At 37.4% G+C, this 16,979-nt stretch overlaps 1 protein-coding gene and 1 non-coding gene across 2 annotated transcripts in view; one reads left to right on the forward strand and one right to left on the reverse strand.

The window, feature by feature from the left end:
* Positions 1 to 16,979, reverse strand: part of atrnl1a (attractin-like 1a) — a 273,170-nt gene that overhangs the window by 15,977 nt on the left and 240,214 nt on the right. Inside the window, exon 29 of the mRNA XM_016516416.1 lies at positions 1,622 to 1,730. Within this exon, the coding sequence (XP_016371902.1) occupies positions 1,622 to 1,730 (109 nt within the window). The remainder of the gene's footprint in view (positions 1 to 1,621; positions 1,731 to 16,979) is intronic.
* On the forward strand, positions 1,273 to 1,342 carry trnag-gcc (transfer RNA glycine (anticodon GCC)). The gene has a single exon. It is a non-coding gene; the product is annotated as a tRNA-Gly (tRNA).

Below are 16,979 nucleotides of genomic sequence, written 5' to 3' on the forward strand. Positions count from 1 at the left end.
CATTAGGAAGATTAGACCCTTCCTGTCAGAGCAAGCCACAGAACTTCTTGTCCAAGCTCTTGTTCTCTCCAGACTGGACTATTGTAATGCTCTCTTGGCGGGCCTTCCCGCATGTACTATCAAGCCTCTGCAACTGATCCAGAATGCAGCAGCGAGAGTGGTCTTCAATGAGCCAAAAAAAGCTCACGTTACTCCTCTCCTCATCAGGTTACACTGGCTACCAGTAGCCGCTCGCATCAAATTCAAGGTACTGATGCTTGCCTACAAGACCACCACTGGTGCTGCACCAATATACCTAAACTCGCTAGTTCAAACTTATGCCCCCTCCAGAAGCTTGCGTTCTGCAAGTGATGGCCTTGTGGTGCCATCCCAAAGAGACACAAAATCACTCTCACGGACATTTTCCTGGACTGTGCCCGGCTGGTGGAATGACCTCCCGATCTCAATTCGAACAGCTGAGTCTTTAGCCATTTTCAAAAAACATCTAAAGACACATCTTTTTCGCCAGCACCTGACCAACTAATACTAGCACTTACCTATTCTATTCTGTTCTATTCCATTCTATTATTTAATAATAAAATAAAAAAATAAAAAAAACCTAGCAACGTGTGCTGTGCTAGACTAACTGAGACTTGTCATAGCACTTGTATACTGTTGTTCTCTCGTTGGTCTGATTGCTTCTATTGTTCTCATTTGTAAGTCTCTTTGGATAAAAGTGTCTGCTAAATGATTAAATGTAAATGTATGAGTTGTATCTGACAGGATATGCTGACCTTTGAAGGTATTAAAAAATAAAAGACTATTTATAATTAAACCAATATTACCTATCCTAATCAAACACACCTGCATGTAATTTTTAAGTATACCTGAAGACTTTTAGCTGATTTGGTGTGATTTGGTTTGGAGATACACTTGTTAAAAATAAGACAGTCATCTAAACATACTAACATCAGTATAACATGTCAGTTTAACATATACTCACTTTTTAAACTTAACATTTATAGATTGTCAATAATGTGGCTATACATTTGTCTTACATCAATTTTGTAAAGACCTCATGGGATATGAAAATGTGCTTAATAACAGCATGAACAATACACAACTTTTTCACCATCTTAAGGCAATGTTTGAAGATATGTCCCGCACCATGGAAAAACTTGAACTAAGCCACATACAAACGGCAAAGAACATGTATCCTGTAGTACACGTTGCCTGTTTAAGGGTTAAAGGTTCCTTTAAAAGTCAAACCCCGCCCACATTCCTCATTCATATGCATTGGTGGTTCAGTGGTAGAATTCTTGCCTGCCACGTGGAGGCCCGGGTTCGATTCCCGGCCAATGCAAATGCTGTTTTCTTTCAACTGTGCTTCAGGGATTTTTGCTATAAATCTATGTATATGTATCTATGTAACTGCACCTTAAGCTGAAACTCAATCCACATTCCTTGGCCTAGGTTTGATTCCCTTCCAATGCATTTTTTTAATAAACTGTGTTTCAAGGATTTTTGCTAGTGAAAAATAAGTATGTAAATATATAAATAAATAAAAACAAATATAGAACTGTATGTTAATATTGCACGTGGAGCTAAAATGTTAAGTGAATGTTGAATTGTGAGTTCTCACCACACTGGCCGGGGGGAGGCACTCCAGAAGATGCCTGTGGAAGACTCATCAGCAATGTTTGCACAGCAGCACAATTCCCAAAACATGGCTCCACCGTTATGGGACCAGCCTGAGAGAAAATAAGAGTAATTAATTCACTGCATGACACATATGGACTTTTCCTGCAACAACAGTACAGTGGCACAAGCTCCCAGAATTCATGATGTCAAACACAGGGCCATTCATTGCAGATAAATAAATAAATAAATAAATAAATAACACAATTTGGGAAATTTTAAAAAAAGTTACTTATGTCATACTAGTGAATTCCCAGACATAAAACAGTTTACTTCAAATTCATGTAAATCAAATAAATCACCCACAAGTCAGAAATCAGTACTAGTAAACCATGACTGAGTTAATGAATAGTATTGGGCTTCTGCCAGCCAGGGCTCTAACAACACTTTTATACCATAGAGATTTACTTGGCAGACTTATACTGTTAGGATCTGCATTTATTTTCAGATGCCAACATTTCAGTGACTCCACTATTTTGTATATACTCTGACCATATACAGTATAGTATATTATCTTTGTTTGTTTGTTTGTCTTGTTTTTTTGAATGAAACAAGCACCTTTATTCAGCAAGCTTGTATCAATCAGAATATTAGAATATGCATATTGATTTATGAAGCATCACGTGACATTGAAGACTGCAGTAATGAATGCTGAAAATTCAGGTTTGTCATCACAGGAATTAATTGCATTTTAAAATATATGAAAATATATTTTCATATAAACAATTATTTGAACTTGTAACAATATTTCACAGCATTACTGTTTTATTGTATTTTTGATCAAATAAATGCAGCCTTGTTGACCACAAGAGAACAGTAGTGTGTATAATAATATATAAACCTGATGCGAGCATCTACTGCAAAATATGAGACTGACCATAACACAAGAAGCTTGTATTTGATTTTTTTTCCTGCCTCCACTTAAGAAAAATCACACACGTTAAAGCCTGCATTTAAGGCCATTTAAGCTTCAGTCTAGCCTTTCCAGCATTTTCTTCAAAAAGGCAAAAGTGCCTCGTTCAAAGATGCACCGCAGGTTTCCCTTAACAGCTTTCTGTTTAAACAAGTGAAGGAGTATCTGAAAAATGGCCTTGCTCTTTTCACCATTTCATTCATCTTTCAATATAGACACCTGAAAGAACAGGCCGTGAACTGTACTTCACAAGAACAAAATGCCACTGAATGCCTGAATGAAACTGCCATCAGTAATAGTCTGATGCAAAACTTGGTGGCCCAAACGTGATCTGAAATTGCTGTAGCACCTCTAAAGTGCCATATTTTGCTCTCTTCACTTACTCAAATGTTTTAAAACTCATATACCAAACCAAAAAGTGTTTAGAATGCATGTGGAGAGGCAGTTGCCCTGGACTTGATGACTAGAACTATTCATTTATTAAATATGACTGCTGAATATTTATAACAAGGCATATTCACAGACATCATATGGAAATGAACTCAGAATGAGCATCTCGGCATCATTGTCTAAATTCATGAGACATAAGGATAATCGATTTGTTATGCCAGGAGTCCAACAGATTGAGAAATCCCTCTTATTACCCATCATCCCCAAGATGATGAATCTCTATTAGATGGAGGCCGTGTGATGGTCAATGAACAATAATTGTTGATTCGAAGCAGTATGTGGGTACATAGACACCTCTATATTTTCCCAACAACACACAGCTCACCTGTCACCAAAAACAATCTGTTCCCTCTCGAGCTTTCACGAGACATCACGGAGATATTTCTCCGTTATGGGAACTTGGGAGCGCTCGGTGGCCATATTGTCTTCCCTGCGCCATTTCAGACTGGGCATCTCTGTTCACTTGAAGGAATTTCAGAGGCTGCTGGGGCTCATGGCGTCTGCTGCAGCGGTATGTCATCTGGGCTTACTACACATGCGCCCCCTGCAATTATGGTTGAAATCTCGAGTCCCTTGGACGGCGTGGACTTTGGGCCGTTTGCGCATCGCGGTCTCCCGCGGCTGCATCGAAGCTCTGAGGCCGTGGCGCAACCCAGATCTCTTCAGCCAGGGGGTTCCCCTGGGCTTGGTGACGTCACGCGTTGTGGTCACGACGGACGCATCGACTCGCGGCTGGGGAGCAGTGTGCGAGGGCATGCCTCTCCGTTATGTCTCGTTCCCGCTCTCAGGGAACCGAGGTTACGATAGTAACCGGAGCGTTTTCTTTCACAAAATTCACTTCTGTCACAGAAAATAAACACCATGTTTTAGCGGAGTTGCTAATGCTCACATACAAACATTATAGTCCAATCTACTTCAATTGTCACTCTGGATTATTTGACAATTTAAAACTTAGCCTTTTTTTCACTATGCGACATGGTTAAGGGCCTAATTCATTTCTGTTTAAGCCTGCAACAAAACCATGTCAGGATCCCATCATCTGTTTAGGCGACATAAATTCAATAGTTAAATAAGGGCTTATGATTGATTGAGTGTAAATGAGGGCAGTCCAATCCCTAAACTACACAGAGAAGCACCAGCAGGTGGTGAAAGTGGATTTCTCCTTCATTTGCATTTTAGGGGGTGTTTATAGTGCATAAACAAAATTGGCAGAGCTTTAAAAATTAATGCATACAGTAGGCCCACTGCTGGGTGTTTGTTTATTATAGAAGCTGCGTTACACACATTAAAAGAGTGTTTGAATGACAGGAACCTGAACAAAGGACAGAATTCTTAAAATCCTTAAATCGTCTGATATTACCGTTATGGGTTGCAAATGTTACTTAACACCACCTTACATAATAATTGCTAATAAAGAGTTTAGTGTAAACATAAGTAGTACATGGGGAAAAAAATTCTTTGCCACTGTCTCCCAAATCACATTAATTCTGTATGTTTTCCTATCTAGACCATTGCAGCTTTCTGTGTTTTATAGATTTCTAAACAGGGTCCAAAATTAGCACTCTGCAAATGCCAAAAGTAAGTAAATATTGGCTTTGGTAAGGACATCACATCTGCTAGCTTTAATTTTGTAAGTGATCAAAAATTGATACAATAAACTTTTGCCACTTACAGCATCTTAATGCAGTTTTTCCAAGTTTTTTATGTACTGATGACAACGTTGTCAAAATGATCCCCATCCACAAGGATGCGCGAAAACAAATTAAAATGATGTATTATGCACGCCAGTCCAGTAGTAGGCTTGCTGCGAGAGTCGGTGTTTACGGTGATACCGGTGTTAAGCCGCAACACGGTTATGTCATCTGCCCATCGCGGCACTGCCCCCCACTGTCGTTTAGAATTTTTTATAGTAACAAAAATCATTTAGTTCAGTTAGAGGACAGACACTATTAAAAACTGAACGTGGCTGCTCAATGCAGCGTGCTGAACGAAAGTGGAATCACAGATCAACAGCAGGAGTCAGATTGCATTTATCACGTGAGGAGAGTGAGTCGAGCTGACTGAAAAGAAGAGTGAGGTGAAAGACAAAGGCAATGGCAGAAGATTTAGTTTAGAAACGAAATGCAAAAGCACCTGTTTGGCAATATTTTGGATTTTGAAAAGGCTTTTGAATTTTGCCATTTATCTAAGGTGATTTTGGACGTTTTTTTTACATTCGTTTCTTATTTATTTGGTTCCACAGTGTTTGCTGATTTTTACTTTATTTAAACTTTGTATATTTTATTTATTTTACTTTACATCTACGTGTATATGCCGTGCCCCCAAGCTTTCTTATGTTTTGCTAATAAACTTTCTCTGTTTCTTATTTATTTGCTTCCACAGTGTTTGCTGATTTTCAGTTTTATATACCTGTTTAAACTTTGTGTAGCCTAAGTAATTTGTTATTTTATATTAGGCATATAGCATGGTGTATTTTTATTTGTTTTGTTAATAAAAGTTCTATGACTTTGATGTTGTATTTTGTTGTTGCTTGAATTGAATCAACGCCGAATTGCTGCTAATTTGAAATTGAAAGTAAAATGCTCACTGCGTTTTTACAAGCCATTTTAATGTGAAGGGAAGCGAGGAAAAGAGGGAAATCTCAAACGTACAATTGCTTGATGCCGAATTGCCGCTACTTTGAAAGTGAAAGTAAAATGCACACTGCGCTTTTCCAAGCCATTTAATAGTGAAGGAAAGCCCCCCCCCCTCCAATGGTAATACCTGTATTACCAGTGTTGTCACATGTCAATTAACCGGTGGGAAAATTTCCTCACCGTCACAACCCTATCCAGTAGTTGGCAAAACACTATGTGAACATGTAATACACTTGCGCATGACATCACTGTTTTTACAAATTTGTGTTTTTGTACTTTACACAGAGACTTAAGTGTCAAAAACGTAAACGCCCCTTTTAATCCCTTAAATTTTTCCAAGCCTCCATGTGGGATAAATATCGGGGAGGCAAACTTATTAGGGGTGAAGAAAGTGACAAATATGGGGAACATTTTTAAAATAAAGATAATGCAAAATACAGTTTCATGGGCATATAAGTATTCACTCACCTTAAAGGAGTCATATGATGCTATTTAAATTTTTCCTTTCTCTTTGGACTCACCATCAGTACAAAGAGCAACATGTTGATTTTGGACTGTGCTTGCAAGTAAATGAATTGAAGACAAAAGGAAGTACATTTACTGTGAGAGCTTTACGACTATTGGTGTAATGGGTCTGAAGGTCAAGGCTCAGGGTGAGCTGTTGTATTGAACGCCTGTGACTGCACAGCCTCCGCTGTGGCCTAAGACCGTCTGACTATAGGGAGGTGTACAGTGACCGCAGGGGTCAAAGAGGAGTACAATGTTTACTTACATCTGGTCTGAGGTATTCAGTGATAGAGATGCTTCACTTCAGCAGTTGCCAGCCAAAGCTTTTAACCTTTGATCTCTAATCAATGACTGCTGTGTGGATGGACATATAGAAGTAGTGCACAATTACAAAAGTGCCGCAGCAGAGTATCTTCTCTTTTTCCTTTCCTTTTTTTTACTTCTCTTTTTAACTCTTTATCACCATCATCCTCTTTGCTATTTCTCCCTCTCAAAAACTCTTATAGTTTGACTAAGCACAAATTCTCTTGTCCCTTTTCTCCTTTTCCTCTGACAGATGTGGCTAATAGGTTTAAGTGCTGAAGCGTACAGACTAATTATACGTTGTGCTACCTATGTTTGTGTTAGGTTTCAGAGATGATGAATTCATCAACATGAGGAAATAGGTTCCATTTATTTCTCAAATAATCCTTCATACATCAGTTTCCAAATGAACCTGCCAAAGAGCAGCTCCTTGGGAACACACTGAAATACAATGGCCATTAACGTTGCACTCAGCAATATGTTCCATTTTCGGAAGAAAAAAAGGAAAAAATGTTTGACGTAATGTATAAAGATTCTGTCTCCTAATTATGACATACAGTAACGTCCTCTATGCAAATGGATGAAACTACAAAGAGTTGACTTTGACAGCTATCTAAAGTATTGGACCGCATGCAAACATATGCGTTCTAAGAAACATACTATAATAATAATAATAATATAACAATGAATTATACTGTACACTCCATATTTCCATACTTCAGCATTAAATTGCGATGGGACCATATCCTCCCCAAAATAATCTCAAATAGCATAAACACATAGGATTTATCAAAGGCTTTTGACAAGGATGATCCTTTTAAAGAAGTTGTACACTTGGATTTTCAGACATGAAAATGCTATTACATGGTTTGCCAAATACTTTTCATCTCAAACTCAGTGTGTGCAGTTAGAGGGTTGTACTTCATCTATCATGCCTGTTCGTAAAGGAGTTCCTCAAGGGTCAGTTCTAGGACCCATTTTATTTTCTTTATATTTAAATAACATCTGTGATAATACCTCTAATGTGAGGTATCATCTTTATGCAGATGACACCGTGTATTATTGCAGTGCATCATCAGCATAAAAACATAACTGTACATTGTTTGTTCATGTTAGTTCACAGTGAATTAAGTAATGTTAACAAATATAACTTTTGATTTAAAAAAATGTGTTAGTTGAAATTAAGATTGACCAATATTAATAAATTCTACAGAAATGCTGTTCATTTTTAGTTCATGTTAACTAATGTAGTTAACCAATATTAACAAATGAAACCTCACTATTAATTGTCATCAATATTTATTATTTAATACAACATGAATACATCACAACGTGAATTTGTCCACAAAATATATTTTGAGGTGGCTGTGGAAATATATTCCCAGTTGCACCTGTTGCAGTGGCCCCGGACACCAGGAAATGCGAAGAAAGATGGAGTGAGCGGGAGAGAGAGAGTGTGCATCCAAGCAGGACTTGGCTTCTCTTGGGTGAAGCATTAATCTCTTTAAAAGCCTTCATTAGCTTAGATTTATCCATCCCCCACTCACTGAAGCAGCCTGTTCATCCACCAGAGCTGGGCAGGATATTTGTACATTTAATTTTAATCCTTGTTAATAGCCATTTTATTAAAATGACACCTTCAAGAAGAAGGGCATTAACAGTGAAGTGATGGACTCTTCATGACAGATTGATCAGGGTGTGAAAGGGGAGATTGACTGTTCAGAATGGGTGGTGAGGTGATCCAAATTAATCAAGCTAAGTAATACAGCATATAAATCAGGAAGGGGGTACTAGGTGCCCTCAGAGGAGGACTTCAGGTCTCGGGCAGTGGCTGAGATTCATTGAGATCCCATAGTGGCTGTTCCTTTAGAGAAATAACTACTAAAATATACGAGTGGATATTCATATGTGGCATTTATATTATAGGACATTTCATGACCGATGGAAAGTAATTTCAATATTTGACATTTACACTCAAAAACAACTGATACAAGTGCATGAAAAAAATATAACATCAAAAATATCAAAACAAAGTCAACACTTTTACTCTCAAAGGAATTTTTAATGGTATGCTCACTAAAGACTACCATTAAAATCTCCCTTTGAATCAACAGTGTTCTGACTTTATGTTTTGATATTGAAATATTTGACATTTAGAAAAACAAAAGGCTTGTTAAAAACTTGCATTTGTGTTAACATCTTTCACCCGAGGCATTATGTGCCTTATGTGGTAGAGCTTTGCTTTTTAGCAAACTTTCTGCATTTCACTCTCCGTCTTCCCACTCCAAAGTGCTTGAGCAGCCCTAAGGGGCTCTGACTGCTCTATGGGATTTTGAGGTAGGTGGTGTCCTGAATTCTGAATGTGCTGCCTCCAAACATTATGCACCCACATCGGTTTTATGTTATAGCCAGAACTTCATCAGTCCCTGAATGTGAAGCCCCTGCTCCGCTCTCAAAGACGGGCTGTAAAACAGTGGGAACGTTAGTTGAGGGGCCATCAGGTCTGTGAATCACGGAGGGATAAAGTGCAAAGGCTTTGTCATAAATGAGAGGTACTAAACACTGAAAGGTGAGGAGAATGGTGTAGCACGACTGTAAGAGCATGGTGCTAGCAACACCAAGGCCATGGGTTCAAGTCCAAAGAATAATAATGCAAAATATACACCTTGAAATTAAGTTGTTTTGGAAATTCATGTCTGCCAAATTAATAAATATTAATTTGATGAATTAAAGGAAAGTGAATAGGGAAAGAGAGGGAGTGCTGATAAAGTAGAATCAAATCCAAAACTATTCATTTGAGTATGTAAATATGTTCCATGTCTCTTTGCCATATTTTCTGTCAACCAACACAGATGTCTACCCTTCAAGAACTGGGATGTATATACTGTATGGAACGCAAAGCATGATCAGCAGAGCTGACAAAACATTCTGGCACAACAGAAAGCAGACTCTGGTATTTTTTATATTTTAACATTATTGATACCAGATTCGGTTGCGGCAACTGCATTGCTGAGTCAATATTTTGAAGAAAATGTTACAATAATCTAATGATACAATAATCTAACACAATGAAGATAACTTGTTTCAGGAGTTTATTTCTTATCAGAATGCAATGTTAAACTGATTTTCATTTTGAAGTCTTGGAAAATCGATACAGTAAAATGTGTTTTTAGTAGGGCTGGGCAAGTTAACGCGTTATTATCGCGTTAACGCATTATTTAATTAACGCCGACAATTATTTTATCGCGCATTAATGCAGTTTTATTATTATTATTATGATTTTGAAAGTCCGTTGCTCACTGGCTCTGAATACACAAAGACAAACCATGGGTCACAGGAGGGGTGGGATTATTTTATTGCGCATTAACGCAGTTTTAATATTTTATTATTATTACTTTGAAAGTTCGTTGCTCACTGGCTCTGAATACACATACAGACAAACCATGGGTCACAGGAGGGGTGGGATGTTGATCAGTACTCGTTTGGGATGGGCGTCATCATGCGTCTCAACCAATGAGAGCATTTGGGGTGGACCCAACACCAACTAAATCACCAAATCACCTAACACCAACATCTATGGTCTACACCAGACGCGAGTGGCGCGACGCGACAAAATACTATAGAACAGTGATGCTGTCTACACACAGTAAACTACTGCCTCGTTCCATCTATGACGTACTGACACAAAATTCAAATGATTTGCAACGGTTGCTTTGTAGCGTCCAGTGTAGACAGACTTTAGCGGATTTGCCTATCTGACGTTGTTTGTCTTGATTATTTGTCTTTTAACATGACTAAGTTGGCTAAATATTTATGTTTTGTCCAGTTTAATTCTGTTTATAGTTGTATTTATTGCTATGTTCTACTTTGTTGTGCTGTAAACTACAAAGTTAATACACTTAAAAGTCCAGTTATGAACGACAAGGATAAAAGATTTGTAGCTGTGTATAGTTGTCTAAAACACATCCTCAATTATCTTGTATCTATATTTCACACACCATTTCTGGCCTCCTGGCAAGGATATAGTGATGTGAAATACAGTGTTTATTTTGAAATTGACAGGATTTTTGGACTTTTATTTTGTATGTACTATGCGGCTTGGATGCAGCGTCCGTCAAAAACAGGCGAAGGTTCTTAGGATCGCAACAAATGACGGCATGTATAAGCCTCCCTCAAGACGCACCATCACAAGAATACACGAGTTGTATGAAAATGAGATTTGTTTAAAGTGTTTGCAAACCAAATGTTATTGCACTTTTGTTCATACAGCAGTACGTTTACAATAAAAGTGTGCAATACACTACTTTTAAATTCATTATTGAATTTTGCGCATAATGCGATTAATCGCAGAAAAATCATGCGATTAAAAATTTTAATTGTTGCCCAGCACTAATAGTTTTTAGGAAGTCAATTTAGAAGCAAACAATGCTATAAAAATATTTTAAAAGCCAAACTTAAAAAAAAAAAAAAAGACATTCATGTCATTGATAAGCTATTCTGCTGAATTATTAGCTGCGTCTACTGGCATCGATATAATCATATCCAAGTAATCATCAAAAACACAATGACTGCACTTTTGTGTGAGACACTTCACTATAAATGTGTCTTCTAGAAAGAAATGAAAATGTAAGGCCTGTAGACTCCCTGTACAGGCCCATGTGATGTAGAGTTACTGAAATCATAACATTGATCCCAACATCCAGTTCTGTGAACATTATGCCCTTGAGCAAGGCACTTAACCCCTTGCTGTATTAGTGAGACTCTGTAATTAGTGTACTGTAAGTTGTTCTGGATAATAAACTCCTGCTAAATGACATGTAACTGCCTGCTAAATGATAAGCAATTAGACAAGCAGTAAGAAAAAGGCAATTTAAAGAGCAGCATTTGTAAGGGTGGCCTCAGACCATACTGTAGTTATGACTGTTTACTCTAAAGCTCTTAGTCTCTTCCTCAACCTCTGAGGAAGTCATGAAGACTCTGCCTGCACTATTTGAGAACTCAAAGTTCACTGCATCTCTTCCACAGTGATAGAGGTTTGATGGTAAAATTCTCACTCAACTTAAAACAGCCCAGGCTTTGATATCCCAAACTAATGACAGTGTCTTAGTGCCAGATTTAGGGCACTGAACCAAAAATGAGGGGCTGTTAAACACCCAGTTTTAAAACCAATTTTACTTAAATTGCTTAATTCAGTGCAGTCCAGCAATAATGGAGTTATGAATTATTGTGTTCTGCCTGTGTTTCATGAATGAGCATTCCATTTGAAATTTCATATTTACAATGTGATTAAAATTCATAAATTCATATTCATTTCATAAGTTCAGAATTTACTAAAAACAACATGAAAGCTCTGAGCTTTAGCAACATATTGAAATATTACAAAGCATTATAAAACCTAATATTAAACCAATAAAACACACTACCGTTCAAAAGTTTAGGGTCAGAAAGTTTAATCAAAATACAGTAAAAACAATTATAATTATTGAATACAATGATTAAATATTACTACAATTAAAATAAGTTTATATTTCTGATTTGGCGCTCAAGAAACATTTCAGTTGTTCTGCTTAATATTTTTTAATATTGAATAGATAAGTAGAACGTTCAAAAGAACAGAATTTATTTAGAATAGAAAACTTTTGTAACATTCTAAATGTCTTTATAATGTATTTTAATCAATTGAATGCATCACTGATGAATAAAAGTATTAAAGCATTGTACTGACCCCAAACTTTTGAACTGTATTGTACAAATAATAGATAAAAAAATACTTGGAGGCAAACAGAGAAGGCTGTTGCTTCGCTAAACATTCACATTCAGTTTGCGTTTACTGGTGGGCTGAATCCTCTAAGTACCTGACGGGCATGTAGCGTCCCGCACACTTCATATTTCTTTATCAGTTCAGATAGAGTGGACTGATGCCCTTTCCAGATCAGACTCAGTGTTTTCTGGTTAAATGTTAGAGTCTCTCTGCCCTTTAGAAAAGATCCCTACACACTCCTCATCTACATACGGAGCATATTTTCAGTAACAGGAGAACATGTTGGTCAAATATAGATGAATTACTGTTTACTTGCAAACGCTCAGGAGGTTTAGGCTTCTTTAGATTTCCATCAGCTCATTAGCTAATGAATAAAACCACCACAGCATATATAACCGGGTGAGTGGGACCCAGTCTCAACACTACTGCAGCATGTACTGCCTGGTTGTGGAATGATATGTGAATAACAACCTTGCAATATTAATAAAACATGATTTTACATTTATGTTGAATGTAAGCTTGTACATTAAAAAAAATCGGCTGCAAAATATTAAAAAAAAAATATTATGGTAATACTTTCCAATAAGGTCTCATTTGTAAAACTCATTAATGCATTAACTAGCATGAACTAACAATTACCATATTTTACAGCCTTTATTAACCTCTTAATGTTACTTAATAAAAATGTTCATGTTCGTTGTCAGAGACAATTTTTAATTTTAAAATGTATTAGTAAATGTTTAGATTAACATTAACTATGATGAACAAATGCTGTGGAAGTACCATTCATGTTAGTTGTTAACTAATGTAGTTAACTAATGTTAACAACATTATCGTAAGGTGTTACCAATATTGTTTACACTGATGTTTTTCATATTTGTAAATAAAACTGATTATTGGAGCGAATTTTACAATAAATTATTTCAGTCTTTGTGCTTCAAAATTTCACGTTTAAGTCAGTGTTACTGGCCATTTCTTTATAATTAATTAACTAGCAAATTCTGAGTGAAAATTGTTTCTACACCATTTTTTTCCCTTTATGGAGTATGTGGGCCAATGTGTATTATATTATGCTCTTTTTATTTTTATGCAACTTTTTTGGCTTTAGATGCAAGAATGATTAATCATATATTGAAGTTATAATCAAAATAACCTGTGTATATTTTTAAGTATTACTCTGAAATAACTTTCGAAGTAACTTTAAAATTAACTTAAAATAACTTTAAAAGCATTAAATTATTTAAAAGATCATTAGAACCCAGAGGTGGGGCTGACATCAACATAATTACTATATACATACAGTAAACTGAGGCAGCATGTGTGGTAATTCTCCTTTCAATTGTTGAAACATGCCTTCACTAGATGCACACATTTAAATACTATATTTTAAAAATCCATCAGGCATAGGTTAAGTCTGGAACTATAGACTAAAAGATGGGCAGCGTTTGAGAAAGTTGAACAGCTCCTGAGTTCAGGTCTGTGTTATGTTTCAGTCTGCGCATTAGGAATGTTATAAAACTGAGCAGATTCCACGCTAGCCAGTCATGTTTGCCTTACGGCGCCAAGCACACTTACTCATACACCTGTCAGTACCATGGGAAACACATTAGCGTGAGTGTGTGTGCGCCTGTTTGTGCCGAGTTGGCCTGACAGAGAGCAAAAATGCAGGAAATGATTGGAGTTGAGAGGAAGACAAAAAGGCAAACAGGCCATCTGCTGGTCGAGAAAGAGATGAAGAGTGTGAGAAAGAGATGCTAAGAGAGAAAGATGGGGAGAGACAGTGAACGTGAGAGAGAGGAGAGAGAAAAGGAGATTAAATAAAATAGAGGGATGCAGGGTGGCTGGCAGGTTATCCGAAGCGTGTCAGAAACACTCTCGCCGGGTGTCTTTCATTTTCAGCCTCCGAGCTGCAGTCAGGCTAGCTGCTGTGCTTCTAGTTGCCTTGTGGCTGCGCTTTTCTGCACTGACTGGTTGAGATTAGTGCTTTTCAACTGGTGGGTCACCATTTCAAAATGGGCCGCAGCCTGTTATCATCAAGGTGGAGACATCTACCTGTTTGGAATCACCATTCATCTTGATAAGCACTATAGGTGGGCCTCTTTGGCTTAAGCCTTGAATGTTTTATTACCTTGATATCTCACTGTGTTTTCCTGCAGATCAGATGTGTATCATTGCACATAAAATCTGACGCATTTTGCAGTTTATTCTGCAAAGAATTAAAAACTTGTTTAATTTATTACAGAAACAGCTTTCCACAACCATGAGAGAAACTAGATGATCCTGTTTGTTTACTGTTTGGTCAAGATGCAATAAACACTGAATATTTACAGAAATAAGTTGCCAACTTTAAGAAACGACTTATCACTTCCAGATTTTGCAAAACTTTTTAATTAAGATACGATGCCATAAACTTGGGTAACTCTGGCAAATCCTGCAAGTACTTTTGTTTGTTTATTTAGTTCATTTTCCTGAAGCAAATTAATGGTCTGTTAACTTATAGCAAATATCAAAACATACAGATACATCAAATATACAGACAGTCCTGTTTATTTTTAATATTATTTTTTAACTTATCACCTTTGAAATAAAAATCTGACCTTTCAGCATGTTAGTTAGTCAAAAAATGACTACGATTAAATGATTAAAAAAAAAATACTATGATAAAATTTGCAATATTGCCTGCAAAACAAATGCACACACACATTGACCATCCTGAAACAAAACCAGATCCACTACATTTACCTTGCAATAGACAGAGCTGTTCGTTTTTGCTGAACTCAAAATCAGCCTCAATTTCCTGTTTCTCCAGTGAAGAGTTACTAGGAACTCCGTTAATTTAGTTTCAAAGGAAACCTGGAGTTAGTAAACTTTGAATCAGATTTGTTTCATGGCCAAACATTAAAAATAACTGCAATCAAGTTTTGGCTCAAGTATACGGAGTAACAATGCAGAGCCATTTCACAAACTGAAAAGATTTTCCAAAAATAGTTTCATGATGAAAGAGAAAATGATTGAGTTTAGACACTCAAAAAGGGTCACTTAAATTACAGAATAAGAAAAAAATGCAATACTACATTTTCAAAATCAACTAGTCATTGGGTTGCCTGAATCAATCAGCAAATCAGTCTTAAAGGGATAGTTCACCCAAAAATAAAAGCTCTGTCATCATCATCTTCTCACTCTACTCACACCATATGACTTTCTTCTGTGAAACACTGTGAGGGAGCGCAGAGCGATGAACGAGGAGACGTGGAGTACATCAACAAGGAGACTTTAATAATAACAAGGAAACCAGGAAAACACACGCAGCCAAGGAGGTTGACATAAACAATACCGGACAGGAAATGAGGGGCAGAACACACTTTAAATACCCAGGAGCAAATAAAGATAATTAATGACACAGCTGGAACTAATGGAACTAATCAGGGAACATAATGGGAACAGGAACAGGAAAACCAAATATGGGCATGGAAACACATGGGGAGCAAAACACACACAAAACACGGAACAGAGTCTGACATCTATAGAATGAATGTCAGTGGTGTCCAAATCAAGACTGGACCCCACTGACTTCTACTGCATGGAGAGGGAAAAAACACTGTTCTTTTGTGTTCCACGTAAAAGAGAAAGTCATACAGGTTTGCAGTGATATGAGGGTGAAAGACGTTCTGGGCAAACCATCTCTTCACAGAATCCCTGAATAATGTATATACCGTATCTAACAGCATAAAGAACTGCCTCAAAAAACAAAAAAAAAAAAACAAAAAACACATCACAACAAAAAACTACTATTTGACCATAGCCACTCATCACTATTATAAAACACTGCTGTCATGTTGTGTATAACCAAACTGTATGTGAATATAACCATATTCAGCACTCCAAACCAGAACAGCAGACAGCAGTATTCTGCCGCTGTGTGAATGTTACCAGAGAGAGAACACAAAAGACAGAGTGTGACTGTACTTGAATTACTGCTTGAAAAGCATATATAACTGTAGGGAGTTTGCCTCTCCACTTCAGACGCATTCGGCCTCCAACATTCCTCCCAGCATGCTCCAGGCCTCCAGTAGTGCACAGCTCAAGGTCCTCGGGGAGCTCATTGTGTTGGTTATGTGGAGCTTCACATACTGATTCATTAGCCAGTTCCTGGGGATAAAAAAGGACCGTCCTGCCACAGAGGCCCTTTGCCAAATTTCCATTTTAATTGCAGAGAGGGAAACAGAGAGACGGAAGGAGAGTAAGTGTACGATCCTATTACTGCTCTGGGGTAGAGAGGCCGGCCTATGGTCTACACAAACAACAAATTAATCATCTCCCTAATGCTCTGCAAAAGCCACAACTTCTACCCTCCAAAACAAAAGGTGGAGTGTGTCCTTCACTCCCTCTCCCACTATTACGAGTGAAGATGAATGTATTTTCAGAGTCTCAGACATGGGCGGCTCACAAGTGCGGAAGAAAAACAAGCATGAAACATTACACGGCCCATCATTTCAGAAACTGTTTGCTCCAAATCCAATATTGATTTTTTCGGTTCTCTGTGAGAATTAAGCTATTGATTAAAAACACGAAGGGAGAGAAGGAACACAGCCGTCATTAGGAAATAAGAGAAAATCTTAATGGAGAGGCAGAGGCAGTTTAAGGAAGTACTGAAAGAAATTAAATTCACCGATGCAGAAATGTACGGGTGCGAAACCAACTGCCGTCTAAACCTGCTTCGACATATGAATGC

The sequence above is a fragment of the Sinocyclocheilus rhinocerous genome, unplaced genomic scaffold (genome assembly GCF_001515625.1).
Source record: "Sinocyclocheilus rhinocerous isolate Xijiao unplaced genomic scaffold, SAMN03320098_v1.1 scaffold1829, whole genome shotgun sequence".
Taxonomy (NCBI): Eukaryota; Metazoa; Chordata; class Actinopteri; order Cypriniformes; family Cyprinidae; genus Sinocyclocheilus; species Sinocyclocheilus rhinocerous.